Genomic DNA, 27,011 nt, shown 5'->3' with positions numbered 1-27,011 from the left:
CAGTTTTAATTCACAATATTTATTTTTGGTTCATTATCTGACTTCTGTCACTCAGATCATAGATAATTGGTACCTTTTAGGAATAAAAATAATTAGTTGGATAGGACTCCGGTACCTCTTAAGGGTCATTTTCAACATTTCCGACAAGGGTCCCCACCCTTCTATATATAGGAGCACCCATACCCCATTTCAAGTGAGGGTCCATTGTAGACCAAAACAGATATCATTCTCTTATTGGGCTACCTGTGGAATTTCTCTTTTCGAATGAAGGTCGGTATTAAACCATTTACTAAAAACAAAATGGCGGCAGACGAGAGAGAAAAAAGTACCAAGAAAAAACCTGGCAGTAAATGGCGAAAAAGAGCAAATATTGCTGGAATAGGGAGCAGAGAGAAAGGTAAGAATGATTTTTTTCAAAGTGGTTTCGGTCTCTTAAGTTTCCATATCTGTTGAGCGGACATTTTTTGAATTGTTTGGACGAGATTGTTTAAAATTTGGAAAACTTTTTTTTGTTCAGGTCAAGGTTTTGCTCAAGTCCGTAGAACGAAGGCCATTAGAGAGTATAAAAAACTCCTTAGGAAAACAAGAAAAGAGCATCAGACTTCAGCGTATGTTCAAAAGGTTTATGAGAGCGAGTTAAATAAAAACAGTGGACGAGAAGAAGGAGAAAGAGCCTCCTCGCAAAGGATCGAGCATACTGATGATAATAAGAACTCAAAAGAGGTGAGAGAATGTTTTTTTTTTTGCTTTTCTTTTCTACTCACAATAAGAAAAAAAAATGGTTAGGAAGTTTTCTTCCAATGTAAAGTACTTTCACACGTGTTTAAACAGCTAAAATTGGAGAAATTAAAATTTGATCATAGTAGCACTAGCTACATAGTACTGTAGTTGCATTACATAGTTGATCCCGGAGTTAATTACCCTGGAATCCAAAGGGATTTTTTCTGAGTATTTACTGAGAGCGTTGAAGAGTGAGTAGCTTCTTTTTTGCCTCTAGCAGCTTCACAACTCTCAGTCAGTAAATGCACAGAAAAAATCCCTCTGGAACCCAGGGTAGGAGTTAATTGATTTAGAGGGAGAATAGTATAACCATGGTATTTATCAACTTGATGTTTGCAGCTAAAAGACAAAATATTCATTAAGAAAACAGAAGATAGCTCATCGTCAGCACCCACTGGTAGAAACAGAAAGTAAGTTGTATAGGATGTACCCTGTTCAAGAAAAGGCCAGTCATTTCTTGAAACGACCTCAGGGCTGATCTCGGTCAGGGCATGGCTAACTCACAGATTGAACCCTGAAACAATCTCTGGGCTGATCTAAGTCAGGGCATGGCTGACTCACAGATTGAACCCTGAAACAACCTCTGGACTAATCTAAGTCAGGGCACGGCTAACTCACAGATTAAACCCTGAAACAACCTCTGGGCTGATCTAAGTCAGGGCATGGCTAACTCACAGATTAAACCCTGAAACAACCTCTGGGCTGATCTAAGTCAGGGCATGGCTGACTCACAGATTAAACCCTGAAACAACCTCTGGGCTGATCTAAGTCAGGGCATGGCTAACTCACAGATTAAACCCTGAAACAACCTCTGGGCTGATCTAAGTCAGGGCATGGCTAACTCACAGATTAAACCCTGAAACAACCTCTGGGCTGATCTCAGTCAGGGCATGGCTGACTCACAGATTAAACCCTGAAACAACCTCTGGGCTGATCTAAGTCAGGGCATGGCTAACTCACAGATCCAACTCGGATACAGCCTCTGGGCTGATCTAAGTCAGGGCATGGCTAACTCACAGATCCAACTCGGATACAGCCTCTGGGCTGATCTCAGTCAGGGCATGGCTAACTCACAGATTGAACCCTGAAACAACCTCAGGGCTGATCTAAGTCAGGGCATGGCTAACTCATAGATTAAACCCTGAAACAACCTCTGGGCTGATCTAAGTCAGGGCATGGCTGACTCACAGATGGAACCCTGAAACAACCTATGGGCTGATCTAAGTCAGGGCATGGCTAACTCACAGATCGAACCCTGAAACAACCTCTGGGCTGATCTAAGTCAGGGCATGGCTAACTCACGGATCGAACCCTGAAACAACCTCATGGGCTGATCTAAGTCAGGGTATGGCTAACTCACAGATCCAACTCGGATACAGCCTCTGGGCTGATCTAAGTCAGGACACAGCTAACTCACAGATCAAACCCTGAAACAACCTCTGGGCTGATCTAAGTCAGGGCATGACTAACTCGCAGATCAAACCCTGAAACAACTTCTGGGCTGATTTAAGTCAGGGCATGTATAACCCATAGGTTTAATTGAAATTAAGCATGTTATGTTTTAAAGAGGGAGGGCAACCAGAGAGCCCAAGATCCCTTCAATGAGAGGCGAGTGTGCTACTACTCATCTCATCAACCTTCAATCCTAGCTTGAAGTTAAATTTGTTTTGAATAATGAGTTCTATTCATACCACTACATGTTTTCTGTGCCTCTAGACGAGTAAACACACAGACAAGATTTTCTACTGCAGAAAAGGAGTACAAGAGAAAAAAGTTTGACATTGAACAAAACAAAAAGGTGAGAAGAGCTTGGCTGATTGATGGTTTAAGTCAAAATTCCATACTGTTGTGACCTTTTGCCGATTTTGGCTGATAATAGACCTCCTCAGCTCTGACGTAATATTGTCCCATTTCAGACCACTTGTCATTCCCTAGAGTATCATTTCTTTGCTTAAGGTTTGCGCTCCGTTGCACATGAGAAGACACATGAATATGGATACAGCTCAAACAAAGTATATTATTCTCAAGGGAATGACACGTGGTCTGAAATGGGACAACATTGTGCTAGAGCGCTCCAGAGCCGAGGAGGTCTATTCAGGCTTGGTGTGGAACAAAACTTTCACAACCCTTTTTTGAAATACCTGTATTCTCTCCATTTAAGGAAAGAGAGGAGCAGAAAGAAAAACGTATACAAGAATTACAAAGAAGCGTGAAACGAAGACGTCAAACAAACCAACAGCTGATGAAAAGAACACGACGAGGCCAACCAATCATGGCAAACCAAATCAATTATTTATTATCTAAAATTAAATAATATCTTTTATTATATCGCCTGTGATTATTACAACCAAAGACGACTCATCTATCACCTTTACAAACGAAACTCTACCCACTATCTTTGTTTTGTGTTGCCTCCCTTGACCCCCCATAATGCCTCGCGGTCCAAGATGGCCGCCATATTTTCTAAGTAATCCCTAAATGTAAGGTCCCGCGGTCAGCAAGTTTCCTTTTGAACTGTTACGTCGAAATAATTTCCCCATTGCACTTCGAAGTGGTCGCGGTGATAGGGAGTACTTTCGTTCCTTCTTTTTCCGCAGTCCTTCGCGGTAAAGATCATTAAAAGCGTCGGTTATTTGTCGGAATCCATCGGAAGCCGAACACTCGTAGAATGGACACTTCATTGCCTCGGCCAGTTGTCGGCCTTCTGATTTCAGTACCTAAAAACGGTTCAATACGAAAAGGTTTTTGAAAGAAAAAGTGTTAAAAAACCGCATACTGTAAATCACGGTTATGAGTTCACTATTCTGATAACGCGAATATATCCTTCAAGTTAGAAGTAATATTTCAAAGCCGACAATGAGAACTGGATGGGATTTGAAGTCAAAGCAATTAGTTCGACTGGACTGGAACTGGAATTAATTGCGTATCAGTATCAGTATCAGTGTCATTCCGCTATTTCCAACTATAAGTTGATCAGCAGGGACTATATAGTCTACACAGAGCCAAAGTTCTGATGTAGTAGTCCTTTTAGAACTTTTCTGTCTTGTGTAGATTTCTTAGCTTGGTGTTTATCAACATTAAGAAGTTGACTAATTTTGATCCATGGATCTCTAACATATTTAGCAGATGGAATTGCAAACAGCAACTGTTTCGTTAAATTTGAATTTGGTCTTCTACTTGGACTTGAAATCCCATCCAGTCCCATATTGGAGGCTTTGAAATGACTTCTCATGCTCATTATTATTCGACTTTGAGTATAACTGGAGCAAAATTAATTCAGTCCTAGGACTGAATTAATTTTGTTCCAGTTACTCCAGACTGAATTCAGTCCTTTCACATGACATTACCAGGTTTCAAGTAACATCATGTGGCATAAAAATAGCCCATTGATTGGCTGGTTTACTCATGAATTATTAATGAGTATGATAAAGCTATTTCTAAAAACCTCCGTCGGAGCGCCAGGGAGGTCGTAGGTCCCTGGTCGGAGATCTGAAATCTGAGACCAAGTAACAAGCTACAAAATGTAGTATATTCAATGTCGAGTAACGTAGTTTCCTTTTAGATTGGAATTTGAAGTATGACCTTTGAGTTAGAAATGTGACTTTTCGTATTTTAGCCATAAAACGTGAAAGCACTAAAATGCTGTTTAGTCTCAGATGGCCAATTTTTGATCCCTGAAACGTTTTTTGAAATAAGTGTAAACCCATCTCTCAGACATATCGCATTTTAATACGTCGTCAATGACACCTTGATTGAGGAAATGATACTAAGAAATAATGGTCGTTACGCGCAATCGTGTACTCGCTATCTGTCATCCTCTACTCACCCCCACCCCTCCCCTCACCACATTCGGAAAGGCGGGGGGAGAGAGAAAAGCATGCGCTTTATTAACTTAATACCTTTCTCTTGTGTTCCAAGTCACTTTTATTAGCCAGTAGTACAACAACAGGTTTGGGTTTAATACTGCACACCATTTGGTGATATGTCATGATCGACTTGAAGCTCCTGCGATCAGTGATGGAGTAAACTAACACGAAACCGTCTCCCCACGTGACCCGGCTTTCCAGGATACGATCTTTCATTTGACCCTTTGGCTGCAATGAAAATATTTTCTTTGATGTTTAATTATTTGGCATTTATTGGTTTGAATTATCACACTTACGATTACTATTCGAGACAGGTTAAAAAGAAAGACAGATTTCGATCTTTTACGATACAAATTACACGGGGCGTGGCCAGGATTTTCCGAGAGGGGGTTAGGAGGACCAAATTGAAAAGAATTTGTTTGAGCCCCCGAAACGCTGAACCAGAACAAGAAAAAGACATTTAAAAAAAATCATAATAGTCCAGTTTCGAGTTCCAAAATACCGCTGTCTTTCTTGATTACAGACTTATTTACTCAGGATTAGCCTCGTATCAGTGTCTAAGTATTTACAAATACCAACGGTAAAATAAAGAATGCACAACTTCAACAATACAAGCACTTTGAAACTTGATGGAACTTGTTTGACTGGAACACGTGAATATTCTGCACAAAATCGAGGCTAAGCCTGAGTAAATGAGTCTGTAATCAAGAAACACAGCGGTAATTTGGAACTCGAAAAGGGTCTATTGTGTCGGAGCTTTCCATAAACCAACTGGGTATCATTACAGGTAGTTTGAGTGCATAAAGAAAGGTGAAAGAGACTGAAGGGGTTGAAGAGTGTGGTATCTTTTTTGAGCTAGATAGAGTGCATACCAGTATACTATGGTTTTGCTTACCAAAGGTCCTGGATCAAGTATTTCTATGTTAATGTGGTCATCATCAATAGGAGCTTGATACTTATAGTGGAAATTTACAGCAGAAATAATACGATATTTTATAAAATATAGCAAGAGGAACGAATCAAACGGATTGATAGTATAAAGGCCGGTTTAGACGGTACGTTTTTCGCCTACAACTATCGTATACAACACGCTCGCGTCTGTCATAGGCGAGTTGAAGGCTTGATTTACACGCTACGACTCGAGTTGTAGGATGGCGCGAGCGTGTTGTATACGATAGTGGTAGGCGAAAATCGTACAGCCTAAACCGGCCTTAATAGAATCGATCGAGGACAACTAAGGAGTGAAAGATTCCAGAGGAACTATAAATGTGTTTATACCTTGCGATGAGTCATACTCTCCAATAAACCTCTTCGTTATGAACCTTACAGCAACAGCTATTCAAAAAAAATACAGAATTTCTAAAAATAAGTGTGTTTCAAAATAATGCATTTCATAAATATAGCTATTTTATGGATAATTATATGATATATTTTATGTAAGACCATGACGTGCGCCAAGCGGCACATCCTCACACCGTGAGCTCTTTCATTAGGAACAAAAATGTTCTCGTACAAGCCGTGCGAGCGAGCCCTGCTGTAACCGTACTTTTTCTCTTATGCGTCAACTAATCAGCCACTCTATAAATGATCCAAGACGCTTTAAAAATAGCTTATTTTATGCTTTCGTTATAGCCCCCATCCGTTCCTCAACACCGCTTTATCACACCCCCCCACTCCCAATTCCGACACCCCTTTATCACACCCACCTAAGCCTGAGCGCCCAACTTCAACTCCCACAATTAAATTTTGATATCCATTATATTATTATTCGTAAAGTATTCTCCTCTAATCGAATTTAAATTATCAACACTCTTAAGGATAAAATGTATTATTCATTTATTAATATTAACAATGATAGACAACCATTCAAAATTCTTACGCATTTACAAATATAATATTAAAAATTTACCAATTATTATTTACACTTATTATTATTATTTTTTCTTTTTTCACTAGTCTCTTTACAAGATGCTCAGACCGTATATTGGCACTTCTCTTCCCTTAATATTCGTTCGCCTTTCGTAAAATTGGATCGCAATCCATGTGGCCAACTCATATTACCATCTTCTCAGCCTTCTTCTTCTGTAGACTTTTCTGTCCCAGAATGCAGCATCCCACATGTCATCTTTGTCACTCTCGCTGTCCGATGCATAGAAGTGTGAATCGACTTCCAGATCAAACACACGAACACATTCCTGCATTTGCTTGGCTGCCCTTTGTCGGACTTTCTGGGCTTGTGCTTCACGTTGTCGCTGTTTTCTGACAACCTTGTTAACAGCTTTTTCTCTTTTGGTTTGAGCTTCTTTCAATTTTCTGTCACTCTGCACCAAGGTCTGTTGCGCTTTGGCAAAGTTCTGTGCCTCAGCTATCTTGCTGCGTGTGTTGTTGGAGGATTTCTTGGCTTTAGTTTTAACACCTTCGAGTTGAGCTTGTCTGTTCGCGTCGGCCTTGCATAGCTTTTCGTTTATCTTTGCAATCTTGTTCAACTTTTCTTCTTCCTCTTCTAATTTCTTCTCCCTCGCTCGCAAAGATTTCAAGGCGGCTCCTTTCCTTTTATTTTCCAGCTGCTTGTTTCTGTTCTCTTTTGCCTGTGCCTGCTTCTCAAGCAGCATCTCTCTTGTCAGGACGGGCAACTTCGGATCGCTTGCCAGTCTTCGTGGACAGGTTGCTTTCAAACCCTTTTGCACAACGTTGCCATCCAAATTCAAATCATATGCAACGCAAGCTGGCGTTTTACTTCTCCTGCTCTCGGTATCCAGGAATAAGAGACTTGATCCGGTTTGTATGGCGATTTCCTTCTTCAAAAGAGCTTTTTCTTTCTCGATTTGGATCTTTGCTCTTTTCAGAACCTCTAGTTCAAAAGGACATGGTACAGGCGCTATTTTGTTGTTGCGCTTAAATTTAGACTGAAATGTTCCGCACATTTTGAACAATAAAAATCACTTGATATTCAAACACGTCTTGTCAATTCAACTACTTGAAACAATCTAAATTTTAATTGGCTATGACGTCATTTGAATTCTAACTGTGACGTATTCAATTGCACGCGCGCGGTTATTACGACGTGCGCAAGGAATCCTGGTCAAATTATGGACTGTTTCATGTTAGCGATTTAGTTTTTAGTTTTAGAGTGCGTGAGATTACTAAAACCGTGAAATAGGTGAAATTTACTAATGCACATTGGTGCAGATCCTAAATCCATCGTTTTCTTTTGCAGACCCTAATTCACTATCACACGTTGACTAGATTTGTTTTATTTCAAGGTTTTATTTTTTGTTTTATTTCAAGCTATTTCAAAAAAGGTTAAACACTGAATACTGCATACTGAATAGTGCATTCCAAGACCAAAGGGCATTGTGGGTCTCGTTAATTTCAAATAAAAAGTAAATTTACAGCAAGTAACTCTCTACATGTAGTCAGCTGAATCATCAGCTGAATCGCAAGTTTTCAATAGCATTGTTTTCAACTGACAGCAGTGTTTGACCACTATGTGGAGCTGATAATGAGATTCAAAATTTTTTATCAGCTGAATAGAATGAAAGACAGCAATTGCCTTCATGATCACTCAAGTTTTGTGAAGAATTTGTAGTATATTAAATCATTACGTTATGCATGCTCACGTTGTCTACTTCCTGCTTCTTCCAGCAAATGTTTGTTGACAATCATCACAACTCATGAATGTTACTATCAAATTAGATACCTGGTAAACACGGATACTTCGACTGGTCGAGCTGTTAACGTTGCGGGCGGCTGACCATCAACTGTGGGTTTCTGCTTCGTAAAAGAACTTAGTCGGGTGGGCTACGGGCTTCGGAGTCCACGATGAGCGACCACAGCAACTTCAGCCGGCGACGAGGATACAAATAAATAGAAATAAATGAAACCAACTCTGTAGTTTCTTCCCGAGCAGCGTAACTTCGCAAATGAGGCCGAAAAATCAGATTTTCTCGCTCAACAAAAGCAGACTATGAGAATAAACGATTAGGACCCGTGGGCATTGGATCAAGGTGTTTCTTGCCCGCTCAGGTGCCATACCCCACAAACCGTGATAAAATTCCGGCGTAGGAGTTTGCTGCAAGTGATATACCTTTGCAGCACTTCGGAATGCAGCTCAATTTAGACAACTTGATTACGATAGGTTTCCGATTCTCAGGAGATTGAAAATTTTGTTGGGTTTATTTTGACACAACGCATTGGTTCAAGGGTCGGTTAGGGTCACGTAGATAGTGTAAACAACAACACAGATAGCCCAAGCTCTATCACAAATGACTTTTTCGCATTCATCTCTTCTTTTTGTGGTTGAGGTTTGAGGTTGCCCGAAGAAAAACAAAGGTAGCCAATCAATAGGGAAATGACTGTCAGCATATCTTCATAAAAGAAAAGCCTTTTATCTTAATTATTGAAAGTAAGCTACTGATTTATTCCAAAGTCAAAAGTTGATTGGCTTCGGTGTTATTTTTCATTAAACCTTATCATTTTCTTTTGTTTTCGCAAAGATTATCCAGCTATTTGATTTCTTTTTAACACCTTTTACATGCACAAAGGATGCATGAAAAAGTAATTAGACTTTTCGTAGATTATTCAAAATTAGACAATGATCTAGAAAAACAAGCTCCATTAGACCATAATAATTACGTACGTAAAAATACAACACTATTTTACTTAAAATACTTGGAAAGGATCAAGGGTTTCACTATCAATCTTTATAAGCGATCAAATATTATTTTTGTTGCGGAACTAAAAGATGTTTTTAAAATGTTTAACAGTTTCCCCTTATAGATTCTTGTCTTGTACCCCTTCTCCCTACGAACAAGGGTACCGTATGCCTGATTTGTGGCTTAAATATCTCGTGTTGCTTTAGTACTTGATTCAGGTCTTATTTATCAATTTATTCTGTAAGCTGAGGTTGAAAGGAGAGCAGAAAAATACGTATACAAACCAGGGTAATTTGTTTGGACATTTATTTTCTAACTGACAAGAAAAAGCACTATAAATCTCACCTGATTTTCCTACTTCACTGTCACCCATCAAAACAAATCGAACGTCAACATTCTTAAACGATTCTCGTCTAGTAAGCATCTCCGTGTCGAGAGAGGATAAAAGTCTGCTGTTTTGGACCTCAAGGTCGGCTTGGAAACTAATCGTTCAAAACAAACAAGGTAAAGACCAGGTAACGCATCAGTCAACACTCCATCCAAGTTATTTACTTTGAAATAAAATGAAGTATCAATCGTTTTGTGCGACTGTTATTGTAATTAAAGTCATTCGCCTTCAACTTGTTGTTTGGAAAATCACGGCCGTTTACATGATGGCGTCATTTTATACTACCACTACCTTTATGCTTGGCGAATTTTCTTTCTTATTTAAATTTATATTCCCTCTTGAGAATAGTAAGATAATTGGTGCTAATTAACTGAACAAAAGAAAATGTTTAAGGGATTCTGGTAGTCGTTAAATGACGCCATAATGTTACTCGGTAATAACTTTTTATTGAAAAGAAGAGACACGATTGAGGGGGGAGGGGAGAGCTATTTTGGTAGCTTGGGCTCGCGGGTTCATCACTACAGATTTTATCAATCACTCTACCGTTTTTTTTTCCTTATAACCACATGCAGTCATACACACGATAAAAGGTCAAGCACCCAGCGATTTTATAACATGCTTTTACCACTATAATACTGATAAGATTCGTTAGCGTCATCGAGAAGCATTTGTTCACAGCGGGACATTTGGACAATCGCACATGAAGTATCGGCCCTCGGGGAACGTATCCCAATATTGAAGACAGATAGCGAAATAGTTGTAATAGTATCAATAAAGATTAATGTTAAAGTACGTGTATGTTCAGCCGTGGTGGTGGGTAGAACAAGGCCTTCCGTTTAAGAAACATTAGCCTTTTTGGGGAATTTTAAGGGGACAAAAAACCTTTGTGTTTGAAGATTGAGTTGCATACGGATTCAAAAATGTTTTGGCGCGCCGCAAGAGTAAAAAACAAAAAACAAAAAACGAAAAACAAGACGACGTCATTGAAGTACTGAAACACACTCACAAAACACAGATTCCTATTAGAAGCACTGGACAATCAAAAATAGAAAATTGCGGAAGAATTATAGCAAAATTACCTTCGTGGAAATAAAACAATTTTCCAAGATTAATCTTAATTCTCATTTATTCCTCTCAAAAGCTGACAATTTAAGAAAATACCTAGAAAGAAATACCTAGCAAATTTGTACAATCGAATAGAAAATATTACAAAACTATATCAATATATATATATATAATACTCGAAATAACACGGTTGTTTTGCTATTGGTTTAAAAAAATAAAAAATTCTGAATTTTAACCTTTAGACTTGGGGTGAATTGGGGCATTATTCCAGGGCCCCTTGCACCAGGGTTACCATAAATTAATGTAACCGATATTTAAACCTGAATGTAAAGAAAAGTCCTCCTTTATAGCTTGGCCGTAATGATTTTCATATCAGACCACGTGCCATTCTCTTGAGAATCATAATTTTTTGTTTGAGTTGTATCCATATTCATGTGTCTTTTCATGCGCAACCGTTAAACAAAGAAATGATACTCTAGGAAATGACATGTGATTTGAAATGGGAAAACAATAATAGGACATTTGTCTGATGGCGTACGTCATTTGACTCCCAGGACCAAGATGCTTAGCGAATTTTCTTTCTTATTTAAATTTGTATTGCCTCATGAGAATAGTAAGACAATTGGTGCTAATTAATTGAATAAAAGAAAGTGTGCAAGGGAGTCTGGTAGTAGAGGAAAGTGACGCCATCGTGCAAACGTCCAATTGCAATAATTGCAATGCAATGCAATGCAATAATTCCTGGCGATAAACGTTGTAGAACCTATAATAGTATAAATATATTGCCTTCGGTTTTAAAGTGTAAAAAAAACGTAACATCCCGCAATAATGTAAACAATTAAATCTGATCTATTTGCGCGTATAATCTCATATAGTAAATATTCTTAACTTTAAATACCAAACAACTAAAATAAAAACTGTACTGTGCGCGGAATATTTACGATATTCTTATATTTACAGCGCGAAGTAATGTATTGGCAATTATTATGCACGTTAAACCGCGACACATTTCGATGAGAAGTTTTACCAAATAAGGTAAGTGTAGAAGCTCGTTTGGCAGCAAAAAAAATCGTGCATACAAATATGCGAATACATTACCGCAGTTTCCATAACATGCGAACTCTGTGTCTGCGAGCTGAACGCTGAAATTTGTTTTTTTGCTGCCTTCAATCAAACCTAATCAGTCGGTACCTTTCGGCTGTTATTCGGCTTTTGGCTGTTTCAATTGTTATTCAAACCTAATCAGTCGGTACCTTTCATATTTTTGACTGGCGGCAACTATTTTTGACTGGCGGTAACTGTCACCAGCAACTATAACGTGGACCATAGCACCACGTAGACTTCTCGGTATGTTGCTAAGACAACAGTTGTCAAATTTCCAAACGATATCAGACATCAGCTCTCATGTTGTATACTCTTACCATTCCCATGGCAACGGCATGCTCCTTAGCTTTGAGACGAAGAGCGGCTATACTAGAACTATGTCGAACAACGCACTGTCCACCCTGTAGATCTTGTTCATTTTCTATTCTACAGTCCCGCGATACATGCGGGCCAGCGGACGGAGGAGAGTGACATGCGCCGGGGGAAGAATGTGGCGGATAGTTTGATGATGAAATATGATTATGCGGCATCGACGACGAGGTTATTGTCACATTGGGATGCGGTCCTTGCTGGTGAGCATGCGACCTGATGTGAGAAGAGGGAGCCATTGATGTATTGATGACGTGGTTTGGAGACCCGGGGGGAGACGTTCTTCCCGCCATTGAAGACATCGACTGCGCATGCAACACAGCGCCGTAACTTGGAAGGGTCACGTGAGAGGGTAGATGTCGAGGCATTGGTCCTCCCTGGCTGATTCCCACTGAAGGGTCATTACGAGGCCAGGAAGGAGGCGGGATTTGGTCATAAGGCGAGGTTGGCATTCCTCGTACTGGTACAGGGACCTGGGAATAGCGTTCTCGTTTCCTCCATTTTGCTCTTCGGTTTTGAAACCAAACCTAGAATGAATTACAATATTTAAAAAAAAATACTGTTATTGGACGTTCCTAGTTTGTTTCCTATACTGAGGGGATACAACAAGGGCAAATCTTACAGGGCCCAGTGAAGAGGGGTGTGCTGCTGCCCATCACATCTGGAAGTGAAATCCTGGATTTCGCCCTCAAACATATCCAAGACGAAAAATCAAATCACATAAATGAATGTTTTGTCTATTTGCACGCATGCTATACAACGTATTTGTATATGGAAATAGTCGTCACGAGGGACACCCAGGTTGAGCATTATACGTCTGTGAGAGGAATGTGGTATTTACTGGTACTGATGAAAAATCAAATCGCAATAAATGAATGTAATGTCTGTTTGCACGCACGATATACAACGTATTTGTGCATAGAAATAGCCATTACGGACACCCAGAAGTGAGCATTTCAATACGTCTCTGAGAGGAAGTTGTATTTACCGGTACCCACCAACAAAACCAATAAAGTTGGTCTTTTGAATTGGATCATTGTTTTGAATTTGGACGCAGCAGTCTTAATTACACTATGTTAACCCCTGTATATCTCCATAGGAAAGGCATTATAGAGCCACAGGACCTCTTCCTTGCACATAAAAAAAATATTCCTTATCCTACAGATGCTAGTATCTCCAAGATAAAACTTCAATAAACCAGCTGTATCGTTTTTGGCGGAGATTTAGAAAGATCGAGTTTTGTCAGGATCCAGAAACGGCCACGAAAAGCCTTAGGGCAGTTGGCAATACCTTCAACAAGCGAGGTTGACAAGAAGGTGAAGGTATCATATTTGGGCTGATAATTCGACGAAAATCTACTACATTTATAAAGATAGTTGAAATAAAAATCTCTGAAAGATTGGTGAGTTGATTGCACGAGATAAGTGCAGGTTTAAGGGACGATTTTTATCGAAGATGTAGGTCGATTCTGGTTTATATTGCAGCGAAACCCTTAAGGCATAAATGGTGCTCCTTCAGTGAGAAGCGATGGATATTTGTGGCCAGATATGATACTGTTTGACTAACCAAAAGCAATTTGACGTCAACTGACGTGATCATGATCGAAGCTTCAGTAAGAACTGAATTTAATTTTTTTAAATCTTGCTTTACACTGCCGGATTGATTCAAATTGCTAGTTACACTGGAATAAACTAGTTAAGAATTGAAGAGCCCATTTTTTTTCGTATCTTTTTTTATGGACGAAACGATGACCATTATAAACTGAACGTCATCATTGCTACCATCATAAATATAATTATTATATCAATATTCGAAAGATTTCGGATACGAAATGTTCTCCGTCCACACTAATACAGCTAGCCGGCGTATTCAAATTGTCCCACTCTGGACACCGTATACGAAAAAAATCGTTTTCGGTGAAGAATTGTTCCGGATTCGCCCGGACTAGTGTTGACGGTAGGCCTAACCGAATAAATAAAAATTCAGATTCAAATTTATCCGGTATAGTGTGGACGGGGTCTAGGTAAACGTTTTCGTGTTCAACATTCAATTTGTCAATAGACCGGCCCCTTGCAGTCTGTCGGAATGCAGCTCATATCGAGGACATGTAACAATAGGTTTCCAATTCCCAGGAGATTGAAATTCTTTTGTTTTGTCCTCCAAGTTGAGCTACCTTGACGTCAAATGCATATACCTCTTTAGCTTGGGCGGACACGAGTGAAAAACGTCTGCGCATGCTCTGAATCCGTATGCAAATTAGTCAAAACATTAGTAAATTTAACTTTCAAACATGCCTTATAAATTGGACTTCACAAAATGCCAAAATTTAGTGTCCATGCTTGAAACTTAAGACTAATTCTTTTATATTGTGTTTGTCAATATAGTATCTTGGTCTGACAAAAGTATACTCTCGAACGTTTTTGTATACTTGGAGAAAACAAACATTTATTTTCTAACTCAAACTCTTCAGAAATTCTTAGAAAACGTGCTGGAGTGCACGCATGCGCAAACGTTTTCCCCTGATGTCCCTTGGGCGTAATGTTTTCCTATTAGAAAACACGTGTCACTCCCTTGAGAATAAGATTCTTTGTTTGGGTTGTATCCATATTCATGTGTTTCTCATGCGCAACCCAACACTTAGCCCCTTTTGCTAAAGCTATCTTTTCCAAACATCTCGTACTAACAAGACATCTCTTAAACTTGTTATCAATCCAAAAACCCAATACAGAATAAATAAATATGTTCTAGATACACGTTGCGAGTAAACGAATATAGGGGTTATCACGCATTGCACCATTACGTTATCTTAGAGATTGAGCGCAAAGGTACCGATTCAAATGACTCCCCTCGCAATCCACAAACATATGGTTAAACATATTGCAGCCATATGGTCCTACGAATCGTGTACACTGGCTTTGTTATAATGGTATTGAGTTTAAAGCTCGTAATATAATATGAGACAATTTATCTCCTATAAGTGCAAATAAATTGGGGAATTTAGAAGGGGATACATGGTTGGATTTTGGACAACATCTTGTTGCCATATGGCAATGGTCTCTGTAATCAAAACTTGAGCGATGATTTTTGATGTTCTCAACTCTTGGATTGCTCTATGTATTTGATAAAACTATAGCAAAATGAACAAAGGTAACCGACCATTATAAATACTGATTAGCATATAATATCAACGGAGCTAATTATGAATAATTGCAGGTGCATTTGCCTTTGCGCATGCGCATAACTGAACAAAAAAAATGGAAAGGCTTCCTTTATCACGGAATGCAATGGCATTTGATATACAAAACGACATATATGTATATTAACAGGCAACCTTAGTTTTGTCTAAACTTTCCTAATAAATGCCTGCCGAGAAGTAAAAGCTTTTGAAGAGAAGAAGAAGAAGAAGAAGAAGAAGAAGAAGAAGAAGAAGAAGAAGAAAGAAGAAGAAGAGAAGAAGAAGAAGAGAAGAATGAGAGGAGGTATAGGGGTTGGAGCATCAGACTTCGCGCCCTCAATATCCCCTCCGCCTCCTCCATCCTACCTCCTCTCGCCTTCTCCTCCTCCTCCTCCTCCTCTCCTCTCCTTCTCTATCTCCTTCTCTTCTGCTCCTTCTTCTCCTCCCTCCTTCTCTCTCCTCCTCCTCCTCCTCCTCCTCCTCCTCCTCCTCCGTCCTCCTCCTCCTCCCTCCTCTCCTCCTCCTCTCTTTCCTTCTCTTCTTCGTCTTCTTCTCTCCTCCTCCTCCTCTCCTTCCTCCCCTCCTCCCTCCCCTCCTCCTCCTCCTCCTCCTCCTCCTCTCCTCCTCCTCCTCCTCCTCCTCCTCCCCTCCTCCTCCTTCCCTCCTCCTTCTCCTCCTCTCTTCTTCTTCTTCTTCTTCCTTCTTCTCTCCTCCTCCTCTTCTCCTCCTCCTCCTCCTCCTCCTCCTCCCTCCTCCCTCCTCCCTCCTCCCCTCCTCCTCCTCTCCTCCTCTCCTCCTCTCCTCCTCTCCTCCTCCTTCTCCTCCTCTTCTTCTCCTTCTTCTTCTTCTCTTCTCCTCCTCCTCCGTCGCTCCTCCTCCTCCGCTCCTCGCCCTCCTCCTCCTCCCCCCCTCCTCCTCCTCCTTCCTCCTCCTCCCTCCTCCTCTCCTCCTCTTCTCCCCTTCTGCTTCTTCTTCTTCTTCTTCTCCTCCTCCCTCTTCCCTCCCCCTCCCTCCTCCTCCTCGCCATCCCATCCGCACAAACTCCGCCATAACTAAGCATAAGCCACCTCACCACCCCACAACACACCAACCCACACAACACCAAACAACAACAACAACAAATAGTACAAAAAAAAGAGGGGGAAAAGGAAGTCCTAGTGTGACAAGCAGTCGAATTTTTTAGTCTTTCAAGCTTCCGTGATGAATTCTGAGGTCAACAATCGACAGTTATCTAGACATCTCTGCGGTAATGAGGTAATTATCATAAAGCCGACAAACTAGTTATAAAACTCTACCGCTTTGGACGAGTTTTTTTTTTTCTTTTTTTTCTTTTTTTTTTGAGCCAGGAAACGATGTTATTTAAGTTACGAATACCACATTATTTCATCAGTAATTTTAAATTATGAAAAGTAAGGAAAAACCTTTACATTTTAACGATACCTAGAACAACCTCTGGGTTGATCTAAGTCAGGGCACGGCTAAATTACGGATGGAGTTGGAATTTAGAGTGTTGGGTTTTACGAATGGAGGAAAATTCTCGAATCTAAAGTAAACAGAATATGAATATATGCTTCCATCGATATTTGAAATATAACGACTTTTTAATTATTTTTTGAGCGTTTTTTAAAAAAATTTTTACAAAGAGACAGTTTATATAATTAATTTTTGCTTAACATTTTTTACATGGTGTCCCGTGTGTCTAAAAAAAAAGAAATAGAAAAAAACATGTTGAACAAACTATAAGGAAAGAATGCTTTATAGTTTACGTTTCGGACGATTCGAACTTTGAACCTTCTGTCGGTGTATAAATATTCACATAAACCAACTGAGTAAAGTAAAGAATGCACAACTTCCAAAAATACAAACGCTTTGAAATTCCACGGACCTTGACTGGAACACGTGGAATTTTCTACACAAAATGGACGAGGCTTACCCTGAGCAATAGAGTATTTTGGACCGGATTATTACAGTCTAAGGAAATGACCATTGCAACAACTGATCCTCTTCTGACGTTTACACTATCTTTTATCTTCTATAAGCATCATCTTTCTTCATTCTCGTTACCTCAAGAGCTCCTTAAAATGAAATATTGCAGGACACTACAAGATAACCCTTAGTTTGTCAGCTTTCCCGCCCTCGAACGGCACAAGTTCTTGTCGACGTAATCTCGAGTGATGAACACAAGAAGCAGATGTAAGTCCTGAGTGATGAAAATCTAAAATAATGACTCACATTTAAATCCTATAAATATTCGAAGCATTTTAAATTTTGAATTCTTTCTTTTCCAGAGAAGCAAATTAGTTATGAAGGTCATGTTGTCAAGTTAGCTTTGGCAAGTGTTGAAAACTATCTAGCTTGATGATGTTAAAATAATTTTTCATATCTTTGGAGATAAGATATGCGGACGCTTGAAGAAGAAGAAGAAGAAGAACAACAACAACAACAAGAAGAAGAAGAAGAAGAAGAACAACAACAACAACAACAACAACAACAACAACAAGAACAAGAACAAGAAGAACAAGAACAAGAAGAACAAGAACAAGAAGAACAAGAAGAACAAGAAGAATACTGGTGATGATGATAATGACGATGATGGTGGTGGTGATGATGGTGACAAAGAAGAAGGTGATGATGATAATAAATGAGGCATTCTAACACTTGACGCGTTCACGGTTCGAGAGCCCTCAATAATGCACGTTGCCATATACTTGTCGCATGTTTCACAATCTTATTTTGTTGACCTGAAGATGCTTTAATTCTTTATCAGATTTCAGCGTTTTGAAAAAGTTGTCAAAGATCAAGTCACGAACCATAAATAAATCCTTTTGGTGTGGTCTGTCCGATTACTATCTGTCTCACTAAGCACTAAGCTTCTCCCTTTGGTCCAAAAAGTATTTGCATGATCACCAGCAATGAAACTCTATACAGAATGGTTGAGTTTCATCATGGATTTACAGCTAATAAACTCAGTTGCATCAATTCGGTTTTGACATCATGGTTACATAGAATAAAAATAGAGCTTATTCGTCATGGTGCAATGTTTTACAGATCACCTGTCATTCCCTAGAGAATAAGATTCTTCATTCGAGTTGCATCCATATTTATGTGTCTTCTCTTGTGGAATTTGTCAAACAAAGAAATGATACTCTAGGGAATGACAAGTGGTGTGAAATGGAAAAACATCACACCAGGACGATTAGCGTCCACTGATGAAACATTTCGTTCTATATATTCTCCAATTACAGGAACTGTTTTTCCTAATATGTACAACATAAAAATGATGAGAGGAAAATGGTTGATGAGCCACTGACACGATTGGGAGAGAAATGTTTTAAAAATATCGGACACACACTAAATGAAAGGCAAATATCAATTCTTCAGCAGATGATTTTGAAACTAAAAATCTGAGAATAATACAAATTTCTAAATACAAACTTCTAACAAAGCTCATAAATATTGACAATAAGTTTACTTGCAATATAAGAATGATAGACAAAAAATATAACAGATAGGCGAATACATTAGAAAAGGGATATAGAATAAGTGTTTCCATCATCCTCTATTGAAAATTTGCATCATTCTTCTCAATCGTAACGATAAGATAGAACACTAATTTTTAGTTTTCTTTAATACTTAATAAAGGTAATTTTACAGATAGAGGAAAACCTGTAAGATATTGATCAAAAAAATTCAGAAAAAACGAACAACACAAAACAACACAACACAAAACAACACAACACAACACAACACAACACAACACAACACAACACAACACAACACAACACAACACAACACAACACAACGCAACGCAACGCAACGCAACGCAACACAACGCAACGCAACGCAACGCAACGCAACGCAACGCAACACAACACAACACAACACAACACAACAAACAAAAAACCCACATGCAAGATATACATGACAGAATCAACCGGTTTGCACATGTCCGAGACGACCTGGAAATGATGTCATTGAACCGAATTACGTACAAAAATAATCTCTCTAGCTTCAATTCCAACTTGATCTTTTCTTTCTTAACGTAGATTAACGATAATTCCATATCTCCTAATGAACCCAAATACACACAAAAACGTAATCTCTCCAGCTACAATTCCCTATTACGATTACTTGACTTTTTCTTTCATAACGTAGATTAAACGATAATTCCATATCTCACATTGAACAACCCATGAGCAAGGAATATACAACGGAGATAAACTAAGATATTTTCACACGGGCGCGCGGTTTCGGACTGCGAAGCTTCGATCATCTTTATTGATCAATAGTACTTGATAACGAAAGTGCCTCTCAAGAATGCATGATCAATGAAGATAACAATGGGAGTGAAGTCTGAGATTTCCAAAAAAAGCAAATTATTAAGATATAAAGATATTTTTTCTACAAATTCAATGATAAAATCTAATACTCATTGCTCAATGATTCGCAAGACGTGGGAAAATGCAAATATGGAAAACTTCCGAAGGGCCTACGATTATTCCTCTCCCTCTTTTTTGCTTCGAAAGCAACTATTTTTCTAATTATTCAATGTCTATTTTCTAATAATTTGCAATCTCTTTAATGGACATTTATTGCAAATAATGTACAATTTTTGAGCTATATATACTTGTGATTTTGATTTTGGTGATCATATGCATCAAATCTCGGCATATTTGTACAAGTTGAAGAATCAAAATTGCGAACACTTTTGGCACACTTCAATTGCGAAAATTATTCCTACTTTAGCGATATTCTTTCTGCAATTAAAAGAAGGTTAATTTTTCATCTTTATCGATAATTAATTTTGACATTAAAGTCATTAATATATTTTTTTAGTCGCGAAAAAAGATTTACAGTGTACAGTGTTATGTCCGGCTCTCGACTATTCTATCTATCTAAGGTGAACGATGGACACTGAACATCTTTGACGATATCAAAATCATTTAAACGAAAATTTATAGCAAAATAATCTTAATACAATCTAAAAACAACAAGAGAAGTGTGTTTTATCAAGTAAAATTGAATAATTTTGCTTGAGTAAACAGACCTTGCCCTCAAACTGGCTGCAAATGTTGCTCGTTCGACTGCTTTGACACTAATTTATTTTTAATTGATTTTCCACCGTAATGAAGGTCGGTCGTTTGTTCACAAAAGATATCTTGGTTTTTTCCCCAAATACAAGCGCTACACACTGAGAAGGGTTCTAAAGACCAAACAAACTTCAGAAAATGATTCAACAAAATTTGCTTTGGCAAAAGCAATGGTTTACAGAGGTATTTCAATGCGATGCTTCGAACGTACTTTCAGCGGTCGAAAAAAATACCAAAAATACAGAGCACTGGCTGGTAGTAATAATTCAAATGGTGGATGTTGAATAGGATTGGCATGGAGAGCCGTTGTCGGATTGTTTAGTATGAACTAGTAATTCTGTGTTTTGATTTTATTCTTATACATTTTGCTTTTTTGGTATGCGAACCTTAGTTACTCTAGTAATGGCCGACAGAGTAGGCCATATTTTGTTTTTCGTCTCCCGAAAGAGCGATCGGTTTAGTTTAGTATTTTTGACTGGTTTGCCAGACAGACTCCTCTTGATGCTATTTTGGAATTGAAGACTTTTATATTTAAGACGAAGAAGGAAATCCGGAGAACCCAGAGAAAAACCCTTGAAGCACAGGAGAGAACGACACATACGACACAGCCGAGTTCGGAAATGAATGTCAGTGAGGAACGAACGAAATGCAACAAAACGCATTTCCTACGTTTAAAAACTGAGATTTTTACATATATATTTCAAATGTGATTTGATTATTTAGTATTATTTGTGTTGAATTAGAGTTCACAGATATTCCCGTCAGTAAATCTTGAATCATTTAGCTGAATTTTGAAAGTCCATTTGCTAAAGTGGTCTCTGAGTTACTGACTAATAAGTTCAATATGGCTATCGTACAATTATGCTTTCTCCGATGTCATCCTGCCGTTGAACTTCAAAAATTGACAAGTGTGTAAAAGTACCACAGCCTCAAACAATCATAGCTAAAAGGTCGAGAAATATTCCTCCAGTTATTCTTTATTCATATCGTGCATTATCAAGATTCCTCTTCAAGTGATAAATTCTATAGATTTTGGCGTCGTTCAGTTTATGAAAATGGAATTGAAATCTTGGTTGTCCCAGAAGTCAATGAACATGTTTTCAGATTTCCTACGCTCAACAAAAGAGAGATTTTTTTCAAAGTATAGAAGTCTGTTTTAAAGTTGATTTGAAGTTCTAGCTTAACAAGAATGCGTTGACTAAATACAGATCTTTAGTTTTAACTTGGGCAGTTCTATATCACAGATATCACCAAAAGTAGAAGAAACAGAGCAATAGCAGCAGCAGCAGCAGCAGCAGCAGCAGCAGCAGCAGCAGCAGCAGCAGCAGCAGCAGCAGAAGCAACAGTACCCAAAAGGCGAGGCAGTATTACTTTACAGTAGTACAAGAAGTAGTAGAAAAGTTCTATGACAAAAGTATACTGCAAGAAAGTGTGAATAATTCTAGTACTTGATTAACGAAATCATACTTAGTATATATGGGAGGTGGTGGGGGCTAATTACAGCAACAGCAGCAGTAACAGCAATCGTAGTAAAAGTTGTGGTGGTGGTGGTAGAAAAAAAAGCTAGTAAACATAGTGCATCGCAGTAGACACTGCCAACTCCACTTTACTTTAACTGTTATTAAATAATCATACAACTTTACTCAACGGGCAAAGTAAAATGTTGTAGTATAAAACAGCGCAGTACATATAGAGCACAGGTAAGTATAAAGTAAGCATACAGAGTAAGTATAAAGTTTAAAGTAAGAAGTGGTATAGCTAGTAGTAATATCAACAGCATTACATAAAGAGCACAAGTAGTTTGAGTAAGAAGTTGCAGTAATAATAGCAACAATACATATAGAGGCTGAACACAGGTAGTTTATGTATAAAGCTTGAAGTGAGAAGTGGTAGTATTAATGGCCCTGAACAACATTAGATATAGAGCACGTGTTGTAGTAAGTTGATGAAGTTTCCTAAAGGATAGTGCAGCATAATAGTGGGCAGGGCTACCATGCCTTTCTTAAGGCCACAGTAAAGTACTACCGTCTTTACAGTGTCAATTAAATAACAGTGTCCACTCAATAAACTGCTACATTAAATGTTTATTGAAGCTTTGAAGTTCATTTGACTTTGAAAAACTAAGGAATTTTCTTGGGGTTTGCGTAAAAGGAAAAAAAGAAACATACAGAGAAAACACAAAAGAATCAGATTATTTAAAGGATTCGATAATCTGGAATGCACAGTTTCGAAAACCGTTCATAAAAGCTTCGTATTTCATTCGAAAACTGAGGTTTTCCTTGGAGTTTCGTGTAAAAGGAAAAAAGAACACTTACAGAACACATACATAACTTTTGTTAACCTAATAACTCACCCTAACACAACGTCTCAGTACTGAATATGAACGTGCCTTGAACATTGTGATCCATACACGTACAGCACGTACTGAACTCTCGAGATTCATCTTTACAAAGACAGACAGTACAATACAGTACAATAATACTGTATATACAATCCTCATATGAAGTCGCCAAACAGGAAGCAAGGTCCAAAACGCGGAAGCGAGTTCAACAATTACTTCAAAACATCTTGAACATTATGCCGCTTTTGTTACAAGATCACGATATGAGCACTGAAAAGCTAGAAATAAACTTATGCTCAAAAATCTTTGTAAACGTAAATAAAAAGGCATTCCCAGTACGAATTGTTTTCTATATCTATTTTTTGGCTGAATTTAGCTTGTCGAAGAACACCTTAAAAGTACATTAGACAAATGTATAAAACATCCCTTAGTCAGTTCAAAACCTTCATAAAATTGTGATATGAAGTGCATTCTAAACGTATAATGTTAACCTTAATCTAGAATCGTTATATTAATAAGACCTATAAAAAAGGTTCTTTGAAAGGCATTCTCTCAAAGACTATTTGTTGGGAAATAAAGGAAAGTCGAATCTCAGGTTAATTTAGTATGTTTTGACGTTTATTTACATGGCCAAAATTTAGCTCTTTTGTAAAACTTTTATGCAAGGGTTCTGGAAGTAAAGACTTCTTGTGTGAAAATGTTAGGAAGCCATTTAGCAAGTTACTTACTAATTAGGATAATTATACTCTAGTAATCCTCTTTATTTCATTTAACTTGATAACTGAGTATTAACTACTGATTAGCACTAATTATTGCAAGGACCTCTTTTTACTGTCTTTTCTTTCCTTCGAGATAGTGAAGACGTCTGCAACAATGCAGTAAAACCGGTCAAATATTTAGCAGCAGGGTGTTAAAAATGGCACCATTATTGAAGGTGTTGCAACAACAAAAAATACAATAGGTTATCCTAACTAAAAACAAATAAATAAACACAAGATACTTAGATTTAATTAAACACATAAGAAAGTCAACGTAAATGAGGTGGTATTTTCTTGTGGAAAAGCTTTGTAGTGGAGAGGTGTCCGTAAAACTTTAACGAGAAAAGTATTTATCACACATCCCTGGCTTTTGTCCGTCAACGTAAGACTTATGAACTTTAGGATTATTAAACTCTTTGCTGTTTAAAGTTAAAACGAAATTGAACACGAAAATACCGATACTCAAGACGAAAGTTCTGCAGGAACCAAAAGAATTCTCTCGGATATTTTTCTGCATAAGCAAAAAGATTGATCTCATCGATACTATAAATTGAAGTTTTTTTGCGCCCAGATATGGATTATATAAAACAAAGAATATACTTCAATATGAATATTTTGTTTGGAAAGTTTAAAAAAAAAAAATCCTGCGCAAAATCTTTTAGTTAGTTTTCACCCCAACATGTTTTGAAGGATTTTTGTGGCTTCCTTTAGCTCGTTTCCTTCAACTCAACTTAAAACACAACACAGAGCATTTTCCAAACGCGGGCAAAGTCAAGAATCTCTCCAGTCTTAAATTATCAACTGTTGACAAAATCTCACAAGCGCGAAAAACGTATTTGTATAATGAATTTACAATTCCCTTTAGAAAAAAGAGCTTTGCCTTTGTATTTTTTTTTTCTTTTTGTTTTTGTTTTGAGGAAATTACAGATAGACTATCTTTTTCAAGGCGTTATCGAGATAGCTTCAAATCTGAGTTTACGTTTCATAAAATGACCACAAGGTAGTTGAGTCATGAAATGTTCAATATCTAATAGTGACAATGAACCGCAAAAATTCAACTAACTTAGACTGTCATGATGAGTGGAAAACGCCGCTATAAGGTTTGGCTTTGTGTTGACTCACGAATTGTCCAAAAGCGTTGAAAAATTTACGACTTCAATACCAGACCTGCCGAAAGCCTTTTATTGGAATGACATACTTGGCCCAACGTGAACTTCGTAGTGTAATGATTTCGTAGCGCGGCGGCTTTGGGAGAACAAATCTATATATATACAGGAAAATTATTATAAAGATTTTTAAGAGAGGATTTTTTTCTTTTTTAAGGAGCCGTAGCCGTGAGATTTTTATCGGATAAGAAATACGAGACTTTGCCGCTTGAGGCCCGTACGTTGTTGACCTGTTCATGATCATGGACGTGACTGGTTTGAACGTGCGAAACGACCAATAGCCAGAAAACCGCATGTTTTGAGATCTTACCAATCGGTTTTTTTTTGAGATTACCGATTAACATGTTTGTTTATTTGTGTGTGTTGTATTAAAGAAAACAATGCTTAGTTTTAAGGAGATATATGGAGGCATAATATCGATAGGTAACTTCTTCATTCATTGGCATGTTTCTTGATGTGCCTAACAAGCAATGATAGCTGACCTAGTTCAACTAATCTTCAATCCATATCTCGTGCGTCCCTGTCCGTCTACACACAAACCACTATCAAATCTGTATGTACATATAATTGAATTAAAGCTGAAGAGTTTGTTAAAAGTGAACTACAATGTTGTAATAACATTAGCACAAATGAGTTTGCCCTTGATTAGCCTCAACGGTCAAGTACTCGCCATCAAGGGGTTTTGGACAAAGAATATCCTACTTCGCAGATTTATTTTTCAGTTACCTGAACTCTTGCTTCAGTCAAATCACATCGTAAAGCTAACTGTTCCCTTGTGTATACGTCTGGGTAGTGTGTCTTTTGGAACACTCTCTCCATTTCTTCGAGTTGATACGCTGTAAAAGTCGTCCTGTTTCGTCGTTTCTTCCTCTTCTGTGGTGACTCACTGTTTGAAGAATCCATCTCACCGCACGATGGAGAACCGTGAGAAAGCTGTGACGATGGCGAAACGTTTTGATTGTACTTCTCCTCTAAAACAAACCAAAGTCCAACGAACCATTAGCTCGTGAAACTCAACGATCAACTGCTGTTTTGAATACAATACTACGTGTGAAACAAAATATATTTCCGGGATTGTATTACGTAAAATAAACGCTATGAAACTTGGCTATAAGTTTAGTGAGGGGAGAAAAATCGCTTATCAATTTACCACGACTGTGCGCTACTTTTATAAGTCACTTGGTGTAATTAACTTCAAGATGTGGATTCCAGGGGTAGGCGAAAATAATTACATGTGGACCGCACTTATAATTACAGAACCGGTCACCCTGTGAGAGATATTTAACGCGAACAAATGAGTTTGCTAAGACCTTCAAGTAAAAAGGTATGAATTTCCTAGAGTGTTTACCCATGTCGCCAGGGTGTGCAGGTAGATGCTGCAAAGGAACTGAGCCTCCCTCGTGGTGGACCTGCACGTTGAGGTTGATTTCTCGTGATCGTGGGACCATTTGTTGGCAGTGTGATATATTGGAGGCAGAAGGGTACGGTGGCTGTTTTCTGGCTTGATCCATGGAAGGCATGAAATCGGGAAACTTTTCCATCACTGAATGGAATCCTCAGCTCAGTTTCTAAAATGACGGATGAAAGGGAGCTCGAGAAATGATATAGTTGCCCCAAGAGCACTCTAGCAATTGCAAGATCATATGGGGACAGGCGCTGACGGACATATTTGACATGCGACAGGAGGACTGTCCAATCCAAACGACCGTTATATCTCATCTGCACAATACGAATTCCACACAATGTCATGGCGCTGATTGTAAAGATAAGGACGGCCGTCGATGAAGGCTTTTGCCCATTGCCGTTGGACATAGCCAATCTAGACATGTGTCAACCTAGTTCACAGATATACGAGCGATCAAGACTGCTATAAACAGTATGTCTCGAGTTTCAATGGCTTTGATTCCATGTCCAGTGATCCCACTTGACTGCAATCTAATGTGGAGTATCGAGAATAGTTTATAGTCTTTTGAGCCCAGATAAAGATGAGTGTCCTTGGAGCAAAGGCTTATAAGAAGGAGATGTGTGAGTAAAGTACTCTTGAGTCACAAAGGCAACCGCCTTTTCCGGTCATGCCAAAGTTTTCTTGCCGCCAATGAACATATGGTCAACTCTCAAAACCCTGAAATATCCATCACAGTTGCAAAACATGCTCTGTTAGCTCATATACCACGGTGGCCAATCTTTCCTAAATGGTTCTATTAAGTTCCCATCTCCCCTCTCCCTTAACAAGAATCGTAAGTTCATATAATTA

General features: G+C 38.4%; 3 protein-coding genes across 3 annotated transcripts; 1 reads left to right on the top strand and 2 right to left on the bottom strand.

The window, feature by feature from the left end:
- The first annotated feature begins 281 nt into the window (after positions 1-281).
- Positions 282-3,106, top strand: LOC116306568 (uncharacterized). Its single transcript, XM_031716643.2, has 5 exons — positions 282-397; positions 518-723; positions 1,120-1,190; positions 2,497-2,578; positions 2,942-3,106. Exons 1-5 carry the CDS (start codon positions 301-303, stop codon positions 3,092-3,094), a joined length of 609 nt encoding a protein of 202 aa, XP_031572503.2. The 5' UTR covers positions 282-300; the 3' UTR covers positions 3,095-3,106.
- Positions 3,107-3,110: 4 nt separating this feature from the next.
- LOC116306570 (ras-related and estrogen-regulated growth inhibitor-like) lies at positions 3,111-9,674 on the bottom strand. Its single transcript, XM_089026701.1, has 4 exons — positions 9,647-9,674; positions 5,542-5,615; positions 4,680-4,874; positions 3,111-3,497 (listed from the first exon to the last, which is right to left on the bottom strand). The coding sequence occupies exons 1-4, from the start codon at positions 9,672-9,674 to the stop codon at positions 3,255-3,257; spliced, it is 540 nt and encodes a 179-aa protein (XP_088882827.1). The 3' UTR covers positions 3,111-3,254.
- Positions 9,675-10,814: 1,140 nt separating this feature from the next.
- On the bottom strand, positions 10,815-26,298 carry LOC116306594 (ALX homeobox protein 1). Its single transcript, XM_031716681.2, has 3 exons — positions 26,106-26,298; positions 25,484-25,728; positions 10,815-12,754 (listed from the first exon to the last, which is right to left on the bottom strand). Exons 1-3 carry the CDS (start codon positions 26,296-26,298, stop codon positions 12,143-12,145), a joined length of 1,050 nt encoding a protein of 349 aa, XP_031572541.2. The 3' UTR covers positions 10,815-12,142.
- Positions 26,299-27,011: the final 713 nt, after the last annotated feature.

Source organism: Actinia tenebrosa, unplaced genomic scaffold (genome assembly GCF_029948245.1).
Source record: "Actinia tenebrosa isolate PJP-AT-01 unplaced genomic scaffold, QUT_ActTen_1.0 PGA_scaffold10__47_contigs__length_13832649, whole genome shotgun sequence".
Taxonomy (NCBI): Eukaryota; Metazoa; Cnidaria; class Anthozoa; order Actiniaria; family Actiniidae; genus Actinia; species Actinia tenebrosa.
The sequence above is the reverse complement of the archived record's forward strand: the minus strand, read 5'-3'. Positions and strand labels throughout refer to the sequence as shown.

What these genes read in the sequence shown, in the direction of transcription:
- LOC116306568 (XM_031716643.2), top strand. Translation starts at nt 301, where the DNA reads ATGGCGGCAGACGAGAGAGAAAAAAGTACCAAGAAAAAACCTGGCAGT. An exon ending in CCCACTGGTAGAAACAGAAA is followed by an intron (nt 1,191 to 2,496) that starts GTAAGTTGTATA and finishes CTGTGCCTCTAG; the next exon opens with ACGAGTAAACACACAGACAA. An exon ending in ACATTGAACAAAACAAAAAG is followed by an intron (nt 2,579 to 2,941) that starts GTGAGAAGAGCT and finishes TCTCCATTTAAG; the next exon opens with GAAAGAGAGGAGCAGAAAGA.
- LOC116306570 (XM_089026701.1), bottom strand. Translation starts at nt 9,674, where the DNA reads ATGGGTGACAGTGAAGTAGGAAAATCAG. An exon ending in TACTTGATCCAGGACCTTTG is followed by an intron (nt 4,875 to 5,541) that starts GTAAGCAAAACC and finishes TTTTCATTGCAG; the next exon opens with CCAAAGGGTCAAATGAAAGA. An exon ending in ACTTGGAACACAAGAGAAAG is followed by an intron (nt 3,498 to 4,679) that starts GTATTAAGTTAA and finishes AACCGTTTTTAG; the next exon opens with GTACTGAAATCAGAAGGCCG.
- LOC116306594 (XM_031716681.2), bottom strand. Translation starts at nt 26,298, where the DNA reads ATGGAAAAGTTTCCCGATTTCATGCCTTCCATGGATCAAGCCAGAAAA. An exon ending in TGCACACCCTGGCGACATGG is followed by an intron (nt 25,729 to 26,105) that starts GTAAACACTCTA and finishes GGTTTGTTTTAG; the next exon opens with AGGAGAAGTACAATCAAAAC. An exon ending in TGACTGAAGCAAGAGTTCAG is followed by an intron (nt 12,755 to 25,483) that starts GTAACTGAAAAA and finishes AATTCATTCTAG; the next exon opens with GTTTGGTTTCAAAACCGAAG.